We start from the raw sequence: 26,476 nt of genomic DNA, 5'->3' as shown, positions 1-26,476 counted from the left end.
CACCCCGTGAGACCTGTTTCTGGGGGAGGGGTGACCCCTTTCTGGGTTCTGAAGAGGAAGTTCCCAGCGGAAACCGGTACTGACAACTTGATTGAGAAGAGAAGGGTGACAATGGGGAGGGCAAGTGACAAATTCAGTCCCTCACGGGGCAGCGCATAGAGGGTGGAGCCGGCCGGGTAGGTCCCCCGCGGTAGGTCAAAGGCGGGTGACGCGGGGCGTGGCCTGAGACGGGGGCGTGATCTGGGCGTATCATGGGTGGGCCCTGAGAGCCAGGGGCGGGGCCTCGGAGATAGGGGCGGGGCCTGGAGGACGGTGGCGGGATCTGGATGGCTGGGGTGTGGCCTGAGGGCGGGAAGGGGCGGGACCTAGGCGATCGGGGGCGGGGCCTGGGGAACAGTGGCTGGATCTGGATGGTTGGGGTGTGGCTTGAGGGCGGGCCGAGGCGGGGCTGGAGGCGGGACCCGGGCGGCTTGGGGGCGGGACCGGGCGGGGCCGGGCGGGGCCCGCGGCGGCCTGGAGGCGCGCAGGCGGTGTGTCAGCTACGCGGAGGTGCGCTGGTCTCGCCGGGCTTGGCGGGCGGCGACGGCGGCGGCGACACGCACAAAGGCGGATTGTGGCTTCTCTGGTGCTGGCGGCGGGCGGCGCCGGGGCGGGGTCGGCGGGGCGAGCCCGGGGCCCCCGCGGGCACCGCGGCGCGGGCGATGAGTCGGGGCCCGGCATGGCCTCCGCGCGGCCGCCGGGCCGGGCCTGCGCCGCTGTGCCCGCGCCCGCGGGGCTCCGGGCCGGGCCGCCCGCCCTCCCGGCCGCCGCCGCCTCCTCCCCCGAGCCTGCGGGCGGCGCGGAGGCCGAGGAACGCTCGCTGCAGCACATGCTGCGCGCCATAGCCGAGGAGCGCGGCCGCGTCAGCCTGCGCCGCGAGGTCTGCGGCCTCGGTGAGTGGGGCCGGGCGGGGGCGAGGCCGGGGCCGCGGCGGCGCCGGAGTGTCCGCGCGCGTCTCTGTCTCTGCGCGGGTCTCTTGAGTCTCCGCACGTCTGTCCCCGCGTGCGTCTCGGGGGCAGCCCTCGCGTGTCGTCCCCAGGTCCTCGCGTCCTGGTCGTTCCCGCGCCCCCGCGTCTCCGTCTCTGATTCTGGTCCCTGGAGCGGTCCTGCACGCTCGCGTCCCTTGCGTGTCTGTTCCCCTGTCCGCCCATCCGGGCGTCTGCCTGTCTTCTCCCTCCCTCTCCCCTCCGTGGCTCCGCCGGGTCTCTTCCGTCTCCGGGAAGCCCTCCCCGGGGCCTCCGTGCGGCGGCCGGCAGTGTGGACAGGCAGGTCCCCGGCGCCAGAATTCGTCCCCGGGGCCTCCGTGTCGCGGCCGGCAATGTGGACAGGTCAGGTCCCGGGGCCAGAAGCCTTTGTCTCCCCGCGCGGCTCTGCGCCTTCGCTCTGACTGGGGACCTGTTGGACCGTGGGCCCCGAACCCACCCGCTGGGCAGAGGGAGCGGGGCGGTCGCCCCTCGGGCTGTGACTCCGCTCTACGGAGGCCCAGAGTCCTAGATCGGCCGGTGAGTGGGGGCAGGGGTGTCCCGTATTGTCTACTGGGAGCCGGGGGTGGGAGGCTGCAGGCGGGGGTGGGGTCTCCTGGCGCGGCTGAATGTGAGGTAATGCCTCCTGGTGGATCGTGTTCGGACTGAAGAGCTAGGAGCCCCCCACCCCAACCCCACCCCACCCCGAAGGGTGGGTTTTGCGGTTTTCTCTCTGCAAAGACCCCTCCCTTCCTCCTGCGGGAATGACTTCATTACCACGTTGTCACCCACCCTCCTCCCCAGTCTGGGCTGGGGATTTCTGAGGGGCCTACGGCAGCTTTTGGAGAAGGGAATGTCCACCTTGGAGATTCTACGGCCCCGCCTTCATTCACCGTTGGGGAAACTGGGTCCCAAAGAGCCTATATATCCCCCACCCCCAACCCACCTGAGGTCACAAGGCTTCCAGACCCCCTCAGCAGGCCACACCCTGGAGGCCCGGATGAGGGCGGGGATCAATTTGCATCCTCTTTTTTGTGGGAGGCCGGCTGCCCTGGAATGAAACTTTGCTCACAAGTGGGAGTGAGGGCGGTGGGCGTGAAGCTGAGGGTGTCTACAACACCGAGCTGGACGGGGACACAGGTTTCTCTGGTCTCTTCTGGAAAGGTGTCACTGATGAGTTCTGAGCAGAAACTGAAGGATCCTCATTCCTCCATTCGGCAAATGTTGGTTGAGCACCTACTCTGTGCCCGGCTGCATGTCCGCCTGGCAGGCTGCCTGTCACCTGCCACAGAGTCTGAAATGGGAGGGGTCTGAGCGACCATCTGCTCCAGGCCCCTCTGCCCTTTTTGCTCAGCCTCTCTTGGCACCCCTCCCCACTCCTCTCTGTCCTGTGTCCTCTGAGCATCCTCTGCCCTGTTAGACAGTCCCTGCCCCGAAGGGCCTGCAGCACCGCCCCATAAGAACAGTAATCATTTGTCCTGGCACCTGGCATTCACTGAGTACTCGGTGTGTGCCAGGTGCTTTGTGCAGGCGCCCTCCATCTGACTGACTTTGCCTGAGAGGAGTGTGATCTCTGTTTGACCGACGAGGAGCCTGAGGTCCAGAGAGGCCCAGGGACAGCCTGCGAGGAAGTTGTACAGCTGAGGTTGACCGTGGTCAGGGCGACCCCGGTGCCTGGCCGCCGGGATAATCCCAGCCACGCCACGTTGCACCTGCTGTTGTGCTGCCTCGGGGGAGAACTGCGCCTGCTAGGCCAGGGACACAGGCCGACGGTCACAGTGTTGCTGCGTCCCTCCTCCTCACCTCTCGTTGCCCTTCACATACAAGGTCTCCCCATCCTACCACCCCAGCCCCTCAGAGCTCAGTCCCTTTCGTGCTCCGGTGCTCTGCGCTTTTGTCCCTGCTGTTTTCTGCTCCCAGGAGGCCACCTGTCCTGCACACTCACCGGCCCTGCAGACAGCTGCAGGTCTGCCTTCAGGCCTCAGCACTGATGCCGCCACCCAGGGACCCTTCCTCTGCCCCCTGTCCTGTTGTCTGGGCGCTCATGTCCAGTGGGTCATCGGACTGCTGTGGCTCTGTGATGCTGTCTTCTCAGTTAGCAGACGACCCTTTCAGGGCCTTGCCCACATCTGGGTTCCCCCCCCGCCCCACCCTCCCCCAGTGCCCAGCATGTGGCACGTGCTGAGCAGATGCCCAGTGCTCATTCAGCAAAAGAAGGAAAGGATTACTTTCTGGACTGGGGAGTGAAGGGCGTGGGTGGCAAGGAAGTTCGGATCTTCAACTCATAGAAGGGCTCATGCTATCCATCTCTTCCAGTTTTCAGACGAGAGATGTGATGTTCAGAGAGGGGCAGGCTAAACAGTGACTTCATGCCCAAGCAGCACGAGGACGGAACGACTGGCCTGAGCACCTGGGCGCGAGCCCAGAACGCCCTCCCCAGAGCACTTTGTACATGCAGTTGCTCGCGTCATACTATCATCTCCACTTTGCAGCTGGGACAACCTGTTACAGTTATGAATTAACTTAAATTTCCCAGATGGTTGTTGACTAACGCTTAGGCTGTTCAGAACCGTACCGTGCCCTCTGAGGTTGTTTTGAAGGTATGCAGGAGCCTCTGGGGGAGACCCTTAAACCTGGATGAGTCAGTGTCTGTCTGTAAAATGGGAGAAATTGACTACCCTTCCCCCACACCTGGCCCCCACCCTGGCCACTCCCCACATCATTGCTTGGCTGCTATGATGAAAGGTGCCTTGGGGACCCAAACCTGATTTCTGAATCTTGCCCACTGTATCCTCTGCAGCGGAAGCACTTGTCTGAACACTCTCTCCGTGCCAGATGGGGGGATCAGCTTGGATCCCTACCGCATGGGGCGGGGGACAGGTGAGTGGGGAGAGAGAGCTAGGTACTCAGGTGAACTCTGCTGGAATCAGCCGGGCCTCCGGTCACTCTGAGCGGGGCTTTAGGGTTTTATCTTCAGGAAACTGCCTGTGCTTCCAGGGAACTTGTGGGCCAAACTGGCGGCTGGGATAGCTTGTGCAGGGACCAAGAATCTCTGAGCTGGGAAGAGTGAGGTGGTTCAGTGCCCAGATGTTGTGTGATGCTGACATCTGGACCAAAGGTGGAGATAGCCTGATGCTTCCTCTTGGGGCCTGGGCTTTCTGATGGGCCCTGGACGTCAGCCCACGCATGCGTGCCGCTGGCATGTGGTCAGGTCACACGGACACGGCCTGGGTGTGAGTTGTGGAGGGCGCTGTGAGGGGAGGGGGCTCCTCACGCTGCTGTTTTTGGTGCCCTGCCGAGGCTGGGGATTATATATTTTTTTCTTCTGTTTTATTTTATTGGCTTTTTTTTTAAATGGCCGAAGCCAGCCTGTGGGATTCCCCAACCAGGAATTGAACCCGCACCCTCGGCAGTGAACGTGCCGAGTCCTGACCCCTGGACCAGCGGGGCGTTCCCAAGGCTGAGCGTTTTGGAACTGCTTGTTCCTGGGCTCTCACCCCCACTTAGGTGGCCTAGGGAATTTTCTCTTCCTCTGGAGTGCTGCTCCCTTTCGCCATGTCCTTTTATCCTCAAAATAATTCTCTTCAGGTGGGGATTATTAAACTTTTCTTTGTCCTGGTGGAGAAACACAGGTTCGGAGGTGCAGTAACGCGCCCCAGGCCCGTGGCCAGTAAGCAACAGAAGAACCTGGCTGAACCCCAGCTCTTAGCAGAGGTGAAGGCCCACACCTGTCCTCAGGTGCCCGTGACCCGATGTAGGCGCTCACAGCTACCTGCCGCCAGGTGGCCTGGGGGCAGGCCTAGGTCAAGGTGGGAGAGGTGGTGAGGGGCACACCTCTCCACTCACCGGGACAGGCGGGGTGGTGCCTCTGAGAGGGGGGCCTGAGGCGGGCAGGACTTGCCAGGCCGGAGCAGAGAGGCTTGAAGGGCGGCCGTGGGAGCTGAGGCTGGAGTGGCGTTTGGGGCTCCGGATGCCCGGCTGGGACTTGGCAGGGCCCACCCTCCGGCCACTCTGTGGGTGTTTGACTTGAGGACCAGCTGGCACTTAGAGAAGCTGTTAGTCCTGAGGGTGGGAACTCAGCCCGTCTGCCATGTGCCAACCCCACTGGGCCTTCACGTCTGTCTCTGGTGGAGGCCGCTTCTGCTGTTACCCTAGAGGAGGAAACCAGGCTTCAGAGAGGAAAGTGACTCACCCAGGGTCATGCAGCTGGGAGCTAGCAGAGCTGGGGTTCTCAGGGTTCCAGCCAAGGCCGGTCAGGCGCCAGGAGCCGTCCTGCAGAGAGCTGGTGGTGTGGGGACGACAGAGGGCTGGGGGGCAGTTGTCTTCCCTCGGGCCTCGCCTCTGTGCTGAACACCTGCACCCGCCGGCGCCCCGTGCCCGGGAAGGTCCTTGCTCGCTCTGCCGGGCCTCTGGCCGGTGCGGTGTAGCTGGGGCGGGGGATGTCTGTGGGAGGTGTGGCTGGAGGGGAAGACCGTGGGGCCTGCGCCTGCCACCCCTTGGGCCTCCGGTCCTAATCCGTGAAGTGGGGACGTCAGGGTCTCCAGGCCTAGGGAATCGTCTGGGAAAGGACAGGGGCAGCCGCGGCAGGACCGGGCCCACACCACCCCGGCATGGGCTGGCCCTCGGTGCCGCCATCGTTAAAACGGGCACAGACCTCTGGCCACGGAGCTGGGGTGGGACCTGAGCTCCGCAGAGGATGGCTTCGCCGTGGCTGTGGCTGGTTTCCCGGGGGTCCCTGGGGCCCCCCAGCGCCAGGGCTGGCCGAGCTGGCCATGGGCCAGTGCGCGGGGAGGAAGTGTGGCCGTTGGAATGGCAGAGGGGCCTCTCTTGGTTTCTGAGCCTATTTTTAAGGCCTGTGGTTTCCGGCCTCCACCATTTCTGGGGCTGGAGCGGCCCTGGGCGGCTGCCGGTGGGTCCTCTCTCAAGGTCGGGGCGCTGCGTCCTTTCAGAGAACGCCGAGGACGCGGGCCTTCACTCCTAAGGAGACTGAGGCTTGGGGCTGCAGAGATTCTTGGCAGAGCCAGAGGGCGGTCAGCTGTGTCGGCACCCACCGCCCTCCCCTGCCTTGGGCAGGTGTGCGTGCTGTGCCCCTGCCCGATGCACAAGGCACACCCTCTTCTTGAGGCACTGGCTCCTTATTTGCATCTGCCTCAAACACCAGCCAAGGCCCCTGAAGACGAGCCCCGGCTGGGATACTTGTTTACAAAACACAACAAAAAGAGCCTCAAAAACCCCCAAACAAACATTTTTTTCCAATTAAAAAATGTCACATGCACAATATAGAAACTGGAAAATATAAGAGAATGGGAAAAAAAAGTCACTCGTGGTTCCAATTACACAGAGACACGTGGCATCGCCGACTCAATGGACATGAGTTTGAACAAACTCTGGGAGTTGGTGATGGACAGGGCTGAACTGAACTTAACTGACAATATTAACTTTTGCAAAGTCTCCATTTCCAAGCTTTTTGAAGCCCCTTAACAGATACTTGACATTCTGTACATAAAGTTTCTTCATCGTGCTTTCTTACTTAAAATTCCTCAAACATTTTCCATGTTGTTCAGACTTGAAGCGTCATTTAAATCACTGCAGGTAGTTGAGTGGATGTGCTGTAATTTACTTAATTGGTCTTGTCTTGTGGGAAACTTAGTTTGAATGCAGTTTTTCACTTCTATTAACAGCTTGCCACAAGGCTCTTCATCTGTGTGGAGCTTTCTGCAAGCGGAGGATTTTTTGGGCCTCCAGCCCGGGAGGCTGTTTCTTAGAGGTTGCTGTCTGACCCCCGAGGGCCGGACTGAGGCCATGCGTGGATATGGCAGGTGGCAGACAGACGTTTGCCAGACTCACGGAGGACTTGGTGAATTGCCGGGGTGGAGCGCTTCCGGGGCAGATGGTAGTGGCAGGTGGGCAGAGAGGGTGACAGTTCGTGCTGCCCCCGCGTCCTGCCCAGCCCCTTCCCAGACCAGCCCAGACCCTCGCTGGGTCCCCAGCCCCCAGGGCCGACTGTCCTTGGCTATCGGACACCGTCTCCCTTCCGGGGATGTGTCGCAGGTACCTGCCCTTCAGCCTGGCCAGGCCTGGATGGGGGTCAGCCCTTCCCTGCCCCCAGCCCCTCCCGTGGCCGAGTTCTGCCCGCCCTGGACCATCCCTCACCCCCACCTCAGGTCCCCCCTGGGCTGACTGTGTCCCCGCGGCTGCCACCCCCAACCGTGTCGTACTCGGCCGCTCACACCCTGCAAGACTCCTTGAGGCAGCCAAGTCAGCGTGCAAGACCCTTTGTGACCTGGGCCTGCTCACAGCTGCGCCCCCAGCTGTGTGTCTTCTGGGGGGGCGCTCCTCCATGGGGAGCCTGACCTCTCACTTCCCGCGCTTTCCTGACCTCTGGAGGGGCTCTGCTGCCCCTCTCCCCACCCTGTTCTTGGCACCTGTAGGGATGTCCGCCCCCAGGCCTGTGACGCACAGTCTCCTGTGTGAGACCTCCTCTCCCTCACCTCCCCTGCAGGGCCACTGGGCTGGCTCCTGGTCCCCTGTGCCAGCTCATGGCAGAGCAGGCCCAGGGCAGGGGGCTGGGGGCAGTGAGGAGGAGGGGTAGGTGTGAGGGAGGGGTCGGTGGCTTGGTGTCTGTTGAGTGAATACAGTGGTCATTCTTAGGAGGCAACCCTTGTGTAGGGCAGTCGTCAAGTTGTGGGGGGTCCTGCCTGGCAGAGACAGAGCAGAGAAGGTTCAAAGGTTGAATGCTGTGTCACTTTGGGGAGGTCACTGCTGTTCTCCGATCCCCCGGAGGAGTGGGTCTCCTTACTGCCCTGTGTCCATCTCAGGCAGAAGTTGGCCTGCAGACCTGGAGCCCAGGGAGGGTCACCGAGGCTACCTGGGACAGGTTTCGGCCCTGGATCAATCCAGGGACCCCATGGGAGTTGCTGCAGGCAGGGCCCTTCCCCCGCCCAGCCCTCAGTTTCCTCTTGGGTAGAGCGGGGAGGGGAGGTTTACTGGCCCACTGTTCGCAGCCTGTGGTTCTGGGGCGCTTGGTCACCAGTGCACACGCCTCTAACACCGAGCCAGCGTGCTTCAGGGAGGACCGTGCCGCTGTGGTTCAGGACGCGGGAAATGAAATTGGGAGAAGCAGACGCAGGAGGAGCCACGCAGCCCGCCCCAAGCTGGACGTAAGAACCGGGTCACCCCACCTCCCAGACCTGCCGTGTCGCACTCAGGGTGGTGGGCTTCACCCCGCCGAGACCCCCAGCCCTGTCTGCAGGTCCGTCCTTCTGATCCCCAGCACGTGGAGACTGGTGCTGCCTCGAGTGGTCCCCAAGGCTGTGCCCCCCTTCCAGGAGGTGGGTCCCTGGGTTTCAGGCTCCCCACTGACCTGTGGAGGAGGGAGCTGTCCCCTGAGCGGGGCTGGTCAGCTCCTGGGAGTCCTTGTCCCACCCCGGCTCCCTGCAGCAGGTTCGTGCGGGTTCTGCACCCAGGCCTCCTGGACTCGAGGCTGTGTCTGTGCCTGTCACACGCGGACATCCATTTCTCCAAAGGCATTTGTGCCTTTTCTTCCCAGTGGCCTCACCCTGGTCTAGTGTGTGAGGAAGAACCCCGGCTGCTGCTTTTCACAGCGAAGGACCTCTTAGAAGAAGCGAGAGTGAAGGAGGGAAATGAAAGAGGAGGACCGCCTGGGAGGGGGCATTCCTGGGGAGGAAGCCTCGGGCTGAGGGCTGGAATTGCACAAGGCCCTGGGAAGGAGGAGCAATGAGAGGAGCCGCCCCTGGGGGAAGGGGAGGGGGAGGTGTGTTTGGGGGGACTCTGTGGGCGACATTGAAGGCAGAACACCTGAAGCGCCCGTGTCTGTTGACTCTGCCCAGGGCCTGGTTGGGGGAGGCGGGCATGCTTCGAGTCCTAGCTTCCCACAGCGGGTCACATGTTGGAAGTGCTTAGTAAACCTCAGCCTGCACCCTGAAGCCCGCAGGAGCAGCTGCTGGGGTGTGGCCATGAGCAGGGCAGTCCTTCTGCCTGGGCTCCCTTGGTGGGCTGGCCCAACTGAGCCAGGTCCCCAGCCCTGAGCCTGTTTTGTGGGCGGGGGTGGGCTGGGCTTCTGGGATCCCACCATGTGCCTCGTGCTGTGTGACATGGCGGGAGGAGGTGGGATAGTGACTGGGGCAGGTACAGGTGACCTGCGGGCGGGAGCTGGGGCGGCCGGGCCACAGCCCGTGTCTGGGCTGGGCACCTTGCGTGGGTGTACACGTAAGGTCACTCATGAGAACTGCCCCTCCTCGTCCTGGAGGCCGGTTGATGTGCTGGACAAAGCAGTGAGTCGGGAGTCGCCAGCACTGACTTGGGGTTTGAACGGGGAGCCACTGTTTTGGCCTGATGAGCACACAGGTAGGCTCGAAGCCATCTGGGAGCAGTTAGCAGGGAGCGAGCTGGTTGCATGACGGTAGCTGCAGGGCTGTGGGGTTTGCACGCACTGCTGCTTCGGAGAATCCAGAGGATCGCTTTTGGGAACTGTAGGGGCCGTGGGAACTCGAGTCCCACCCGTGAAAGTGACCTCGAGGGCGGATCTGGGTTTCTTTCTCACTGCACCCGGGCCTCAGGGGATGCCCAGTACAGGGCAGGTCAGGGTGGGGGCGGAACCCGACCTGGCGCTGGCCAGTGGGGATCGAGGCCTCCCTGCGGGGGAACCCGAGGGTGTAGGAGCCCTTGAAGGATTCCACTACACTGCACAGATTGTGAGAAGGGCCGGTGGCCTTGGGTGGGTTTCAGAGCCGACGCTGTGTTCTCTGAGTAAACCGGAAACTGGAGTGTGTCGGTCACATGGTCTTTGGTCCAGTGTGGCTTACTCCCTGTCTGGGCCCTGCCCTGTGCTGGGTACTCGGCCACTCTGCCCGCGAGCTGCCTGCTCACGGCGGGGGGGACACACACGGGTGGTTAGTGTGACGAGGCCCTACCCAGGGCCGAGAGCGCGGCTGAGTGCTGGGCTCTGGTTGGCCCTGCCCCCTGCCAGCAGGGTGACCTCAGACAGGTGAGTCACACCTGCAGCCTCCACCTCCTCCTCAGCAGAGTGAAGACACTAACAGGTTCTTTAATTGAGCGTTAGCAGCTGAACCTGCCAAGACACATATGCTTCGAGCTTCTGATGACTTGACAGCGCCTCCAGTATACATGCATATATAGGATACTCCCGTCATCTCCCTGGTGGAAACCTAACACTGAAGCTGCAGCTGAGCCCAGAGCCAGCACCTGGTGGTGGCGGCTGCCCGTCTCCCTCACCGTCTCCTTTTGCACATGTGGGTAGAAATCTGGCTCTGACTTACACCCCTCGTCTTCTGGGGTCCATTCCTCAGCATGCTAAGCTTCCCCCCTTGTTTTGTTGATATCTTATTTTTTTCGTTGGTGCAGGGGCATCTGTTATCGCTTTCTTTTGTATGTGATTTGCAATGATGCACTTATCCAGCTAACCCTTGAACTGCACTTTTTAAATAAATACTTGTAACAGTGAAAACATTTTTTGATCTTTTGAAGATCACGTGCGGTCAGGTGGATCAGGGGAGGTGTGTGGTGGGGGATGCGGGTGGTAGGGACGGGCCCCCCCGGAGGTGATGGCGAGCTGACCTGCATAAGCCAGGTTGGGCTGGGCCCCAGAAGAGACTCCATGGTGACGGGAGGGGTGGCCTGGGGATGCCTAGGGTGTTAGTCAGGGAAGAAGCTGCCGGGGAGGAGGCTGGAGCGTGGGGGACTACACTGCCCTCTGGAAGGGGTTCTCTGGAGGGCCTGGCTCCTCTGGGGAGGAAGGCTGGCCTTTCCTTGAAGAAGAAAGGAGCCAGGCAGGTGATGTCTGTCCTGGTCAGGCCCCTGAGCATCTCTGAAACCCCGAGCTCCCTGGGGCCGCAGCAGAGGACTGGTCTGGCCCGTGGGGCGCTCATGTGGGGCCCGTCTGACCAACTCTCCATCCAAGTGCCTCATGGGGCAGCTCCGGGCCTCCCCAGGCAGCCTCTTTGTCTTCTGTGCTCCGGGGGAGGGAGCTGGGAGAGCCACGAGGTGATGAAAGGCCTATTGAGAGGTCACAGAAGCCTATTCATGCTGCCCTGGCTGCCTGGGGGCGGAAGCGGCTGAGGGCTGCCCTGGACTCTCCCCAGAGAGGCCAGTTGACCCCCAGCCTTCTGGAGGGGCTGGGCTGAGCTGGGCGTCCCGGAGCCAGGCAGCTCTCAGGAGGCCTCCCGCGGGGCCCTCGGGCAGCCTGGACACCAGCATCCACAGGCGCAGGTCGCGCCTCCGCCCCTTCCTCCTCTCCACAGCAGAGAGGCTCCATCTCAGCCCCTACAGGGGCCCCCAGTCCACTGAGGACCAGCGCACAGCCCCACCCTGCCAGCGGCCACACGAGGCCACGGCCTCCCCAGCACGGGCTCCCACCCGGCCTCCCGGCGCTTGGCCCCTTCCTGGTCCTGTCCTCTCTCCAGGAGGGCTTTGAGTGCTGTTCCCACCCCCTGAACCTCCCCTCTTCGGGGTGCGCTCCCTGACGCCCTGACCAGGTGCAGCTCTGTGGTGCAGGCTCAGGGAGCTCAGCCTGCCCTCCGCACCCTCCCGACACAGCTGTCCTGAGGCCGATAGGTGTCCCTTCACGGGAGCTCCGAAGGACTCCAGGACCGTGGTCCTGTGTCTCAGTGCAGAGGAGACTTCAGCCAGAGCGGAGTGGCTGATAACTGGTTTACTGGACTAGGAAACGTGCGAGGCTTGCAAGCGGGCGGGTGAGAAATGCCGCGCCCTGAGAACTCAGTGGCTGCAGTTTCCTGTGAAAGTGTTAGTCTCTCAGTTGTGTGTGACTCTCTGTGACCCGCCAGGCTCCTCCGTCCATGGAATTCTCCCAGCAGGAATGCTGGAGTGGGTTGCCATTCCCTTCTTCAGGGGATCTTCCTGACCCAAGGATCGAACCCAGGTCTCCCACACTGCAGGCGGATTCTTTACCATCTGAACCACTAGGGAAGCCCCACAGTTCTATAATCAAAGGAGAAGTGGGGAATGGGAGAAGACCTTCTTTGTCTTTCTTGCGCAGACATCATGCTTCCATTACCAGCCCCTCCTCCAGGCTGGGCGGGGCAGTTTCCTTGTCCCTACATGGTCAAGCTAGGTCCACAAATGGTTGTTTTTCATATGTGCAGAGAGCACGTCCTTGGGATCGTTAACTCACCGAGCTCGCTGGACAGGACGTAGGTCTCACGCCACCTCTGTTTTATTGTTCTGGGTCTTGTCTCATGCTTCTGTCTCGTGGTTTGGTTGCTAGGCAAGCCTGCTTGGTGCTGTGGTTAAGCGAGCGTGCTTTCTCGAGTAATGATTAACTTCCAGAGGTCTCCTCACAGTCCCGTGGTGGGACTGACTGTTTAATCACCTGTTTTGTCCATTCTGTCCCTATGACTCCCCCTCCAGGTGTTTTATCCTTCTGTGCTTCAAAGGGGGTGAGGGTGATGGCCCTTCAGTCATTAGCTCCTTCCAGCTGAGGTGGGGCAGAGGCCTGCCTGGGGAAGGAGCAAACAGCCGACTTATTGTCCCACCTCTACTAGGAGAACGCCAGTCAGTATCATGCTGGTTAACGTCAGCCTTTCCGCCCTCTCAGAAGTTAAGCTTTGGAGAATGAGTCTACAAAAAGATGTATATGAAAAGAAGCACAGCAAAAAGCATCAGAAAAGTCATTCAAAGAGATTATAATCATGATTTTGAAGATCCAAACCATTTTTTAACCCCGATAGTTTCCAAATCCGGAAGGGGGTCACTTAAGGCCTCCGTGTGTTTTTACTTAGGCCCAGAACCCAAGTGTTTTATATTTTAGAGTCTGTCAAGTCTTTTATTTCAGCCATAGGTATAATCTGTACGTTTTTTTCCTTCTGTTAATAACATTTGGTGATGAGGGTAGCTTTCTTGTCCCTTGAGAGGGAGGGTGGCCCCTAATTTAGTTAACGAGTAAGTTTCTTTTATTAGAGAAATGGGGCAATCAGGCACAAACAGAAAGCAGTGTGGAAGCAACCGGTGCTGATGTCACGGGAGAGGGGTCCCAGGAAGTGTGTCCTGTCTCTTTCCCGCCAGTCCCGTTACACATTTCTACAGTTGTCAAGGTTTTCAGCCATTTGGGTTGAAATCAAGGAGGCTGCGCCAGCGTATGTGAGAAATCCCGTCATGTGGCCCCCCCTTCAGTGACCACCGAGGCTCAACCTCAGTTACACGGACACCACCTCTAGGCGGGGCCACTTCTGGCTTTGGGCCCCGTCAGTCTTCTGATTGTGAAACTGTCAGTGACCGAGGGGCCTGAGGCATTCCCTCCATCAGTGCCCTGTCGATCCCTCGTCAGGGAACTAGATCCCCTGTGTCGCAACTAAAGGTCCCACGTGCCACAGCGAGGACCGGAGATCCCACGCCCTACGAGGACTGAGGATCCCACGCGCTGCAGCTGAGACCTGGCACAGTCACATAAATAAATATAGTTTAAAAAAGCCATTTATATCTCCCTTTGCCTTTCCATTCTGTTTCATTTTATTCTGCATCATATAAAACTTACTTGTTAAGAAAATTAACCCTCATTTAAGAGCTTCAGCAATATGTGAACCGTGAACTCCCAGATGTTCAAGCAGGTTTTAGAAAAGGTAGAGGCACCAGAGATCAAATTGCCAACATCCGCTGGATCATGGAGAAAGCAGGAGAGTTCCAGAAAAACATTTGCTTCATTGACTATGCCAAAGCCTTTGACTGTGTGGATCACAATAAACTGGAACATTCTGAAAGAGATGGGAATACCAGACCACCTGACCTGCCTCTTGAGAAACCTGTATGCAAGTCAGGAAGCAACAGTCAGAACTGTACATGGAACAACAGACTGGTTCCAAATAGGAAAAGGAGTATGTCAAGGCTGTTTATTGTCACCTTGCTTATTTAACTTCTATGCAGAGTACATCATGAGGAACGCTGGGCTGGAAGAAACACAGGCTGGAATTAAGATTGCTGGGAGAAATATCAATAACCTCAGATATACAGATGACACCACCCTTATGGCAGAAAGTGAAGAGGAACTCAAAAGCCTCTTGATGAAAGTGAAAGAGGAGAGTGAAAAGGTTGGCTTGAAGCTCAACATTCAGAAAACAAAGATCATGGCATCTGGTCCCATCACTTCATGGGAAATAGATGGAAAAACAGTGGAAACAGTGTCAGACTTTATTTTTTTGGACTCCAAAATCACTGCAGATGCTGATTGCAGCCATGAAATTAAAAGACGCTTACTCCTTGGAAGGAAAGTTAAGACCCACCTTGATAGTATATTAAAAAGCAGAGACATTACTTTGCCAACCAAGGTCCGTCTAGTCAAGGCTATGGTTTTTCCCGTGGTCATGTATGGATGTGAGAGTTGGACTGTGAAGAAAGCTGAGCGGTGAAGAATTGATGCTTTTGAACTGTGGTGTTGGAGAAGACTCTTGAGAGTCCCTTGGACTGCAAGGAGATCCAACCAGTCCATTCTAAAGGAGACCAATCCTGGGTGTTCATTGGAAGGACTGATGCTAAAGCTGAAACTGCAATACTTTGGCCACCTCATGCAACGAGTTGACTCACTGGAAGAGACTCTGATGCTGGGAAGGATTGGGGGCGGGAGGAGAAGGGGATGACAGAGAATGAGATGGCTGGATGGCATCACCGACTCTGTGGACATGAGTTTGAGTGAACTCCGGGAGTTGGTGATGGACAGGGAGGCCTGGCGTGCTGTGATTCATGGGATCGTGGAGAGTCGGACACGACTGAGCGACTGAACTGAACTGAACTAAGAGCTCCAGTAGTTTTTCCAGCGTGGTATTTGTCTTTGCCTTTATTTATGGTGTGTAGGGCTTTTTGTTTTCCTATAGAAATTGTTTATGTATTTTGATTTATCTATCATGCTTTTCTTTTTTCTTCTTTTTTTAAACTATCATTCTTTTCTTTGACAGCCTCCTCTTTACGAGAGAATAAAAAAACTCATGCATGGTTTATTTCATTTTCTTATGATTTTACTTTTAGCATCAGAAGTGTTTCTCTTCCCAAAATTGGTTTTGGCCTGAGCAGGGGCCCAGCCTCATTCTCTTTCCTCTGCTGGCTGGTCTCTCCAAGACCACCTGTTGAAGAACCAGCTTTATCCTACTGACTAAAAGGACGAATCTTCATGTGAACTAAGTTACTGTGTGTTTTCCTTCTGGTTCTGTGCTTTCTCTTCTGTTCTGCTGATCAGTCTGATTGTGTACTGGCACCACCTCGCTTTCCTTAATCACTCAGTTCATCTCCCATGCTTAATTAGCCAATATTTATTGTTTCCTACAAGTCAAATACTGTTCCAGGAGCTAAGTGTACAGCAGTAAACAAAACAAGGAGGGAAGGTGCTCTGTTCAGACAGATGGGTGCTAGTAAGGCAGGCGCTGGCACTCGAGGGCCCCAGGCCAGCTCCAGCCTGCTGCCCGTTGTTGTAAATGAGCTTCTTGGCACATCGCCATGCCCATTTCTTTATGTAGTGCTGTGGGTGATCTTGTAGTTGAGATCGGACCATATGGTCTGCAGAGCCTAAACTGTTTTCTGTCTGGACCTTAACAGAAAAAGGTTGCTGGCTGCTGTACTTGGGAAAGACTGAAAGCAAAGAAAACACATAAAATAGATATGACGCTGCACCAGAGTAGTAGTAGCACAAGTGGTTGGGGAAGGCCTCCCTGAGGAGGTCGGCGTTTGAGTAAAGAGCTGATGGAGCAACTTCTCTGGTGGTCCAGTGGCTAAGAGTCCAAGCTCCCAGTGCCCTCCCTGGTCAGGGAACTAGACCCCACATGCCACAGCTGAGTTTCCCTGCTGCGATTAAAAGGTTATCTGAAAAGACCCTGATGCTGGGAAAGATTGAAGGAGGGAGGAGAAGGGGACGACAGAGGATGACATGATTGGATGGCATCACCGACTCAATGGACATGAGTTTGGGTGGACTCCGGGACTTGGTGGTGGACAGGGAGGCCTGGCGTGCTGCAGTCTATGGGGTCGCAGAGTCGGACACGACTGAGCGACTGAACTGAACTGAACTGACATGCCTCCAAGATCCTGCATGCTGCAAGTAAGAACTGGGGAGGCGAGGAAGGAAGCCTCATGGAGGATTTGGAGCAGGAAAATGACAAGAACTGTTTCAAGTCTGGGGGCCGTTTAGGAAGCTGGGACAGTCCACACAGGCAGGAAATGGTGGTGCTTGGCCCCGGCTGGAAGAGTGGTTTGTGGGAAGTAGTTGGATTCCGGATACATTTAAAGATAGAATCAGTGAAATGATGCAGAGATGAAGTCAGAGAGTTCTGCGGGAAAACAAAAGACAAACCCACCAAACAATGGTAGGATTGACCAGATCTGTCAGTTAACGTGTCTGTTCAAGAGAGGACTGAAAAGTTTCTGTTGGAATCAGTGTCTGGGGAGACAATAGCTAGAGGTGTTGTGGGCTTAAGAGAGGGTTTGGGGTTTTTCTGTAACTTGGGTAATTCTTGAGTATTTTTTTGGGGGGGGGTCTTTTGGTTAGAAGTGAAGAAACGTATCCATGGCAGCTTGGAGAGGGAAAGTAAACCTGAAAAGGAATATATTACATACAGGAACTGAACCGAATGTAACTGAATCAGTTTGCTGGGGACCTGAAATGCTGTCTTGTAAATCAGCTGTCTTCAGTAGGGACTTGCCTGCTGGTCCAGTGACCGAGACTCTGCCCTTCCGGTGCAGGGGCCCCGGCTTCCATCCCTGGTCAGAGAACTAGATCCCAGGTGTCGCAACTAAAAGTTCACATGCCGCGACTAAGATCCCATGCAACCAAATAAGGACTGGCGCTGGCGGTAAAGAACCTGCCTGCCAGTGCAGGAGACAGAGAGATGCTAGTCTGATCCCTGGGTCAGGAAGATGCCCTGGAGGAGGGCATGGCAGCCCACTCCAGTATTCTTGCCTAGAGAATCCCACTGACAGAGAAGCCAGGCGGGCTACAGTCCATAGGGTTGCAAAGAGTTGGACGCGACTCAAGTGACTTAGCACGCATGCACACAGCCAAATAAACATTTAAAAAAACCCAACAACACCATACTTCAATTTAAAGAAGTAAAAAGAGAAATTTATTGGCTAACAATCTGTAGAAGATTGAAACCAAAGCCTCTGGAAGACTGGGAAAGCCCAACACTAAGAACTTGAGTGGATCTCCTCTCTCTGTCTTTGATCTCTTGTCTCTGGCTGTCTCCTCTCTCGCAAGTCCACCTTCTCCACGGGGCAGAACAGGCGTTGTATGATTTGGGTTGATGGTGACATAAGGGTTTAGCTTTCCTAGTATGTTTCCATATCTGAGAGGATTCATGGCCCCATGTCACTCTTTCTGCATTTTCCTGGCTGTTCTTATTTTGAAACATTCTTCTTGGCATTTTCTCTTGGGTCATGTTAAATTAATAGGTCAAATTAGGTAGAATTGCTGCCTCCGTGATTTGAATATTCTATTATGATTATGTTTGTTGTGGTGGTCTGTGATCAGTGAGCTTCGATGTCAACACTGTAAAAAGATTGTGACTTACTGCAGACTCAGATGACGCTTAGAATTTTTCAGAAATAAAGGATTTTTAAATGGAGATATGTTTTTGCTTTCTCAGACATACGGAACTCTATACACATAACTTTTAGTTCACTGGGAAGCCAGTATGTGTGATTCATTTTATTGTGATATTTGCTTTTATTGCTCTGGTCTGGAACCAAACTCCCAACATCTCGAAGGTCTGCCTGAAATGGTGGGTTATGATGATACTTTGTCTCTGACTTTTTCTTTTTTTCATATTTACTTATTTGGCTGTGTAGGGTCTTAGTTGCAGCACGTGGGATGTTTGCTTTTCCTCTCGGCCTGCGGCATCTTTAGCTCTAGCGTGTGGGGTCTATTAGGACTCCTCTGACTAAGGATTGAACCTGGGCCTCCTGCATCGGGAGCTCGGAGTCTTAGCCACTGGACCACCAGAGAAGCCCTGATTTCTAGTTTTTTCTAGTTGAGATACATATCGTGTTTAAGGAAGTATTTGTTTATTCCTATTTTATAGGGAATTTTAAAAAATTAAGAATGAGTATTTAATCTTACTGAATGTTCTCCCAGTATCTGTGGATACGATCATGTGTTATTTCTCATTTGAACTATAACTTTATCATGAATATATAACTGGATTTCCTAATATTGGACCATTCTGATATTTCTGAGTTAAATGCTACTTGGCATACTTTTAACAGATGGCCGGATTCTGTTAAATGTATTATTTAAGATTTTTATGTTATGTGATGAGTACAGTTAGCCCATAATTTTCTCTCTGTGTCGTTTTGGGTGGTCAAGGCTGTGCCTCCTTGTTAAGAAGAATTTGCAAGTTTCTCAGGCTCTTAAAAACTTGTGTGTGGCATTTGAGCTGTCTGTTTCTTGAAGATCTGGTAGTGAGTGAGTGATGGTTGCTCAGTCATGCCTGACTCTTTGTACCCCCATGGACTGTAACCTGCCAGGCTCCTCTGTCCGTGGAATTCTCCAGGGAAGATTACTGGAGTGGGTTGCCGTCTCTTTCTCCAGGGGATCTTCCTGACTCAGGGACCCTGCATTGCAGGAGAGTCTTTACCATCAGGGAAGCCCACTATTAAGAGACATTTCTAGGTATAAAGACAGGTCAACTTAAAAAGCATCAGCAGGTACATGCTTGACTTTATCTTATATCTGTAGACAATACATTAGAATATGTAATGAATCCATACAACTTTTCCAAAGGAATACCCAAGACAGAAATAGAAGACCTGGCAACGCCCTCTCAAAAATGTCACTTGGCTCCAGTGCACTTGTTTAGGGAGTAGCTCTGTGGCAGTTGTCTTTATTGTAATACATGCCCATGATTTCTTTCTTTTTTGGCCTTGCCATGCAGCTTGCAGGATCTTAGTTCCCCGACCAGGGAGTGAACCTGTGCTTCCCTGCAGTGGAAGCGAGGAGTCCTAACCACTGGATCACCATGACCGTCATTTTTAATGGCTATAAACTGTTTTAAGTACTGAGTTACCATAGCTTGCTTCACCTGTGTGGTTTACTGGTCTGGAGAAGGACTGGGGTGGTTTTCAAGGAATGCCTCCTAAAATCCAGTTTACGACTATTCCAAAGCTCTGGTTAGTGAGAGATAATTCCAAGTTATTAATAGTAGCAACAGCGTGTTCATCCATTGAGTGTTGAGGAGGCTCTGTTACCACTCTGAGCACCTGGGATTAGCTCTAATCTCCGGGGAGACTAGGACAGAGCTCATGGGGGCTCAGATGAGCAGTGGGAAGGTTTGGAAGCCGAGTTATTTCTTGGTTGCTCACCAACGACCCTTCAGTGTCCTCATTATACAGCGGCTGGAAGACCCCAGGCCCGGGGTCTTGGAAAGAGAAGGAGGGGCTCGGCTTGACCCTCAGAAGCTCTTGAGCTACTGGATTCCCAAGCTTCTGTGGCCTTATCTTTAAACTGAAGCCTGAGGATATTTTAAGCTCAGGTTATCCCACCTTATCAGTTAGAAGCAACAGTTAGAACTGGACATGGAACAACCGACTGGTTCCAAATAGGAAAAGGAGTATGTCAAGGCTGTATATTGTCACCCTGCTTATTTAACTTCTATGCAGAGTACATCATGAGAAATGCTGGGCTTGATGAATCACAAGCTGGAATCAAGATTGCCAGGAGAAATATCAATAATCTCACATATGCAGATGACACCACCCTTACGGCAGAAAGCAAAGAACTAAAGAGCCTCTTGATGAAAGTGAAAGAGGAGAGTGAAAACATTGGCTTAAAGCTCAACATTCAGAAAACTAAGATCATGGCATCTGGTCCCATCACTTCATGGCAAATAGATGGGGAAACAGTGTCAGACTTTATTTTTCTGGCCTCCAAAATCACTGCGGATGCTGATTGCAGCCATGAAATTAAAAGACACTTACTCCTTGGAAGGAAAGTTATGACCGATCTAGACAGCATATTAAAAAGCAGAGACATTACTTTGCCAACAAAGGTCTGTCTAGTCAAGGCTATGGTTTTTCCAGTGGTCATGTATGGATGTGAGAGTGTGACTATAAAGAAAGCTGAGCGCCGAAGAATTGATGCTTTTGAAGTGTGGTGTTGGAGAAGACTCTTGAGAGTCCCTTGGACTGCAAGGAGATCCAACCAGTTCATCCTAAAGGAAATTAGTCCTAACTATTCATTGGAAGGACTGATGCTGAAGCTGAAACTCCAATACTTTGGCCACCTGATGCGAAAATCTGACTCATTTGAAAAGACCCAGATGCTGGGAAATATTGAACGTGGAAGGAGAAGGGGATGACAGAGGATGAGATGGTTGGATGGCATCACCGACTCAATGGATATGAGTTTGAGTAAACTCCAGGAGTTGGTGATGGATAGGGAGGCCTGGCATGCTGCAGTCCATGGGGTCACAAAGAATCGGATATGACTGAGCGACTGAACTGAACTGATCCCACCTTATCAAGTTGCCATGGCGATCTGGAGAGGTCACAGGGGAAAGGACTTTATAAACTATAGTGTGTGCTAAATTGCTTCAGTCATGCCCAACTCTTTGCGACCCCATGGACTATAGCCTGCCAGGCTCCTCTGTCCATGGGATTCTCCAGGCAAGAGTACTGGAGTGGTTTGCCATTCTCTCCTCCAGGGGATCTTCCTGACCCAGGGATCGAACCCTCATCTGTTAGGTCTCCTGCATTGGCAGGCGGGTTCTTTACCACTAGTGCCACCTGGGAAGCCCCATAAACTGTAGAGTGCAGGGCAAGCATGAGCCATTGTCACTATCAGTACTGTTGAGCTGTTGACTTGGTTACGTACCCCATTCAGTGTCCTGCAGAATGAAGTGGACAGTCTGTGGCCAGGTGGCGGGAGAGCATGGAGCTGGGCTTGAGCGGCTCAGGTTCAGTCCTTGCACAGCGGCGTGCCCTCTTCCACGCTTCCCCAAAGCCACTAGTCTATAAAGGACTCTCCAGACCGGAAGTTCAAAGATGGTGACTTATGAAAGCAGGTCACTTACTGCAGGCAGCTGTGGAGGCTGGATCCCATAGTCCCATTCGGAGCTGGCAGATCGCAGACTTGCTCCTTATTCACGGATTCTGCTTTTACGGATTTAGCTACTCACTGAAATTTGTCTGTCAGCACACAGTCAGTACCTTGGGTGCTTTTGTGGTTAACTGCAGATGTGTGCACACTGGTGGGCAATTCTGAGTCACGCGGGGGGCATGGTCACAGCTGAGGTTGAACACGGCGACGCCTGCCTCCTGTCTCAGCTCATCCTTTCTGTGGCCTCTTTGGATGTTGTTCAGTCGCTCAGTCATGGCCGACTCTTTGCGACCCCGTGGACTGCAGCACGCCAGGCTGTCCTTCAGCATCTCCCGGACTTTACTCACACTCATGTCCGTTGACTTGGTGATGCCATCCGATCGTCTCATCCTCTGGGTCTGTTTAGTGCCACGTATTTGCATGTTGTGCTTTTCGGTGGTGATTTTGCTATTTGAAGTGGCCCCCGAGCGTAACACTGAAGTGTCTAGTCCTGAGCAAAAGAAGGCTGTGATGGGCCTTATGGAGAATATGCATGTAGGAGAAGCTTCATCCAGGCACGAGTTAGCGTGCTGGTGGCCTGGAGTTCAGTGTTAGTGACCCAACTGTATATCACGGTGTTTTTAAACAGAAACACACGTAACGAAAGATAATGTACAGATCATTTGATGAAAACGCAACCAGAGGCTTGCAGGAGCCCAACCCTGTATTTCTTTAGGAGCAGCGGCTCCATATTTGTCAAGTCAGCATCTGTGGCCACTTGATAGATGAGAGTTTCCACCACGGTCACCGTGGATTAGGAGAACCGGCGGGAGGACCCCGGCCTGGGAGGGAAGATGCTGGTGGGCGTGGAGCTGTCCATGGTGCTGCTCCGCATCTGCGGCTAAGCGGATTCAGGGGTCAGAAGCCTATGACCTTGGGCCGGACAGAGCCCTGGAGTTGAGGGAGCTCTGCTGGCCTGGCGGCTCCCGGGGCTTCTGACCCAGGGCACGTCTTGGTGGACAGACCTTGGGACAGGATGCAGTGAGAAAGGGGCTCACCTGTGAGAGAAAGAGCCGGCACTGATTCCACAGGCCACCCTGTGTCTGTTCACATGGTTAGCACATCGCGTGGTTCAGGGACACTGGCCAGCTGGAGAGTCATCACCTTATCCGAGCAAGCCAGATATGCAGGGCAGCAGTGCGGAGGCCCCCACAAATACACATGTGGACAGAACTTTACAGCATGCAGAGGACTTTCCCTATTAGCCCCTCTCCCCACCCCCGACCTCACCACTGGTTCCGGGAGAGTGGCAGGTTAGACCCCTCTGACAGAGGGACTCTCTGGGGTCCCCAGGGGTTCAGTGAACCGGCCACCCGGATGGGGAGGAGCAGAGAGCCAGGACCTGAGCTCAGGTTGTCTGGCTGCAAAGCCTAACACTGCGCTGTGCTTCTGCCAGTCTGAGCCCTTACCCTGACCTTGACCTTCCTAGCTCCGGACTTGGACTGTCTCCTCTCCCTCCCTCTTCTGCTCCCTCTGAAGACGGGGAGCCCCTTCTCCACCTGCTTCTCCCCCTCTCTCTTTAATGAGCTTTATGACACTCATCAGAAGTCATACATTCATGGGCAAAAGTGGTATCATCTTACTGTTAAAAGTGAAAAAAAATAAAAAGCAAGCATATATCCTGTGAGGTTCAGCAGCTCCTGCCATGCAGGCATACGTGTTTCCATCAAGCGTACGTGTTTCCGTCAGGGGTACATGTCTCCGTCAGGTGTGTGTGTGTCCAGGGCCCCATGTGCAGTTGTGGTCAGTGTGTGTGCAGCTTGAATTTCTGCTCCCTCATACATTGTGTTGCACGCCTTTCCCTTTGTCTACTCATCTTCATTGGCATCCTTTTAAAAGCATGATGGTGATTTGGTTTAGTACTTACAGCACAATCTACCTAGATTAAATGTGAGTGATTACAGAATATTATTTTCTTTTTCTCCTTACTGTTATGACTACTGCTATATTATTTGCTGTCATCAATACATATGGAATGTCTTTGTGCCTAAGGCACTTCTTTATTCCCATTATTTTCTTTTCCATAAGATAGAGTCACAGAAGCGGGAAGATGCTCGTTTGCCTTCCACAAAGGACACAGTGATTTTTGTTCTCTCACAAGAGCTCCCAGTTCAATGTGTTCTTGCCAGCTTTGGCCGTCATAGCTTTTTATCAACTTTACCAGAGTATGGTTTATGTCAGATAAACTGTGTCCATGTCAGGTAAGTAAGTGGATGAGTTTTGATGGCTGTGAAGGCACCAGCATCAATGCACAGGTCATTCGGGGCGACCACCAGTCTGCTCCCTGTGACTCTGTTTTCGCCTTTTCAAGCACCCTGTGAATGTGGTCTTCAGTATGTAGCTTTTCCTATGTCTGACTTCTTTCACTCAGCGTGATGGTTCTGAGATTCATCCTTAGTGCTGGGTCGATCAGCAGTTTGTTCTCATCGCCAGTAACAGGCCACCGAGTGGCTGGGCTGCGTTTCGTACGTGTCTCCTCTTGGCTTCCAGTTTGGGTTTATTTAGGGACAAAGCGTCTGTGAACATTTGTGTGCCAGCGTCTGTGCAGACACGGGCTTTGTATCTCTTGGGCAAGTACCTGGAAACGGCTGAATCGCCGGTAAACACATATTTAACTTTATAAAATCTGCCTGTTTCCCTAAGTGATTGTTTTCTCTTTTCTTTCTGCTTTTTTTTGGCCGCGCTGGTTCCTCGTTGCTGTGCGAGAGCTTTCCCCGTTGCGGCGGGGTGGGGCTTACTCTGCATTTGCAGGGCATGCATTTCTCCTGTTGCAGAGCATGGGCTGTGGCCCATGAGCCTCGGCAGTTGTGGCACGTGGGCTTGGTTGCCTCGCAGCAGTGGAGGTCTTAGTTCCCGGACCGGGGACTGACCCCATGTCCCCTGCATTCACAGGCGGATTTTTAACCACTGGACCACCAGGGAAGTCCCCTGGTCGATTTGCCTTCTTAAAAATGACAACCTGTTCTTTCAGTGTGATTTTCTTTTAATTGCTAGTGAGGTTAATATTTTCCCACATTTTGCCAAGTGGGTCTGTTTCCTTTTCGGTACTTACCTGTTTGGGTGTTTTACCCATTTGTCTACTGGGGTCTTCCGCATTTTCTTCCGTGACTTGTTACCCTGTGAACTCTTTATACGCAGACAGTTGTTTATTTGACTCGCCCTCCTCTTCACGTTCCCTTTGATTGCAGCTGTGCCCCTCGGGCGTAAGGGGACTTCTGAGTGCTCAGGGTGGCGGGCGGGTCTGACTTTGCGGTTTCCCTTCTCGCTTTATACTGAGTGTCCCTGGCCTTGCCTCTGCCTGACTGTGCCACCTGTCTGCCCGCCTGCGTCTCTGGTGTGGCACCCACAGCCACCCTTGGCAGTGGTTCTGGCGTCTCAGTGGTGAGAGGCGGGGTACGAGGGGGCTCCTCTGACAGAGTAGTTTTCTTCCTCTTGAGTTTGTCATCGGTACTGAAATAGTTATGCTAGTGATAACATCTGCGTGAACTCCCAGCCCCTCGTTCCTTTCGGAGGTTGGCGCGGGGCAGGCAGGGGCTGCAGATGCTCGAGAAGACGGGTGGGGAGGGCCCTGTCTGGGTGCCCAGGTGCCTTCTCAGCGGGTGGCTGGCCCGCCTGCCCGCGGAGTCACCGGTTTGAGCCCTGGGCGCGCTGAGTCAGGGGAGCTTTGGCCCTTGTGTTATGTGTGATGTTGGGGCTTCTTTGAAGGTTTTTCTTGGGTCAGGGCCCTTATGACTGAAAGAAAAGGGTATGTTCGCATCCTGTGTCCTGCGTGGGGCACCCAGGCCTCGGGCGGACGGTGGCTGGGCCGCATCCGTGCTGTGGGCACCTGGGCAAGGCACCCACCTCCCTAAGCTCGTCTTCTGTTAAGTTGGGCCAATCCGTTTATTCATGCAGCATTTATTGAGTGCCTGCTGTGCGCCTGGCTCTGTTCTGGGCACTACATTCAGATGGTCATCCAGGCAGGTCCCTACTCCTGGGAGGCGTTTGTGCAGTGGGGGACAGTCGTGACACCCCAGACGTAGTGATGGCGGTAAAATAAGGTGAGGAGGAAGGGGAGCGAGGCGCGTTTAATGTGGGGTCTGAAGCGGTTCCCTGAAGACAGGAGAGCCATCTGAGCTGCAGCGGGAATGGCAGGAAGGAGCTGCCTGTGCAAAGGCCCCAGGGCAGAGGGGCGAGCATCCCCAGGAGACCAGCAGGGCTGGTGAGCAGCGAGGGGAGGGCCTCTCATGGGGAGTTTTCTCAGAACTTTGGCTTTCATTCTGAATTCCATGCGAAGGTTTTAAGGGCAACAGGAGCCAACTTTAAATACAGACCCTGTAGCTGTGGGTGGGGGGCGGACCACAGGTGGACGGGGCAGTGTATGCATTCCAGGGGAGCTGCCCCTTCCACCCCGGGAGGGGAAAGACCTGGGTGTGGTGCCCGCCAGGCTCTCTGACAGCCGTGGGGCTGCCGGCAGTTTCCGGGAGACGCATCCAGGCGGTGCGCCGGTTCAGGAGCTGCCCGTCAAGGATGGGGGCGCCGGCACAGGGTGACCTTAGGGCTGGACCCCAGGAGCCCCTGTGTCAGGAAGGAACACCGGCAGGCAGTGTGCTGCCGCCTCCCTCGCTAACTGGGCCGGATGGGCTGTGAAGAAAGCGATTGCTCAGCGTTTACTGGAAGGAAATGGGATCCCTTGTGCGGATCTGCTGGGCCAGGCCTGGTGGCACATGGAACCCTGGAGAGCACGTTGGTATGTATTTTGTGCCGTCTTCAGCACTTCAGTCCTGCACGTAGGACCCCCCATCCCCACCCCCAAACCCAAGGACCTTCCCTCTTCAGAACCTGGGGCTGCCAGCTGCCTGCTGAGCGCTTTGCATTCATTATCTGGGTCCATCGCATTGCATTTTCTGAGAGCCTGTGTGTGTGTGTGCGTGTGTGTGGTCTGACAGGTCTGAGGATTCAGCAGTTTCTAGCTCTGGGATCTTGGGGTCCTTTTAGTGACTCCTGAGAGTCAGTCTCTTCTCTTGTGAAACCAGGCAGCAGCAGTAACAGGCTGTGGGCAGAGTTCAGTGAGACGGCCCACACGGCTCTGCCTGGGGCAAATGCAGGCAAATGCAGGAAAAGCCGTGGCCACCCACCTGGTGCCGTGGGTACCACCAGGCTCCTTCTGCTTGCAGAATAAGGAGATCGCCCGAGGGGGTATGCACTTGAGCCTGAGTGACGTGGATGGTGAATTTGACTCACTGTGGCAGGTGGTGCGGTTCAGAGCCCTGACCCACTGCGTGTGGAGACCACAGTGGCTGCCATAGCCCCCCCCCGACCCCCGCCGAGGGACCAGGAAGCTGTGGGTGTGGGCAGTCCTGGAGCATTGAGTCTACAAGGCCTTCTGCTG

General features: G+C 55.1%; 1 protein-coding gene across 1 annotated transcript in view; it reads left to right on the top strand.

The window, feature by feature from the left end:
* Nucleotides 1-535: 535 nt before the first annotated feature.
* KIAA0930 (KIAA0930 ortholog) overlaps nucleotides 536-26,476 on the top strand; it is a 41,411-nt gene continuing 15,470 nt past the window's right edge. Inside the window, exon 1 of the mRNA XM_055396842.2 lies at nucleotides 536-932. Coding sequence (XP_055252817.1) covers nucleotides 719-932 — 214 coding nt within the window. The 5' untranslated portion in view covers nucleotides 536-718. The remainder of the gene's footprint in view (nucleotides 933-26,476) is intronic.

This window comes from Moschus berezovskii, chromosome 6 (genome assembly GCF_049115385.1).
Source record: "Moschus berezovskii isolate FMDL1 chromosome 6, NW_MosBer_1.0, whole genome shotgun sequence".
NCBI classification, from domain to species: Eukaryota; Metazoa; Chordata; class Mammalia; order Artiodactyla; family Moschidae; genus Moschus; species Moschus berezovskii.
This window is presented reverse-complemented; position numbering and strand designations above follow the sequence as displayed.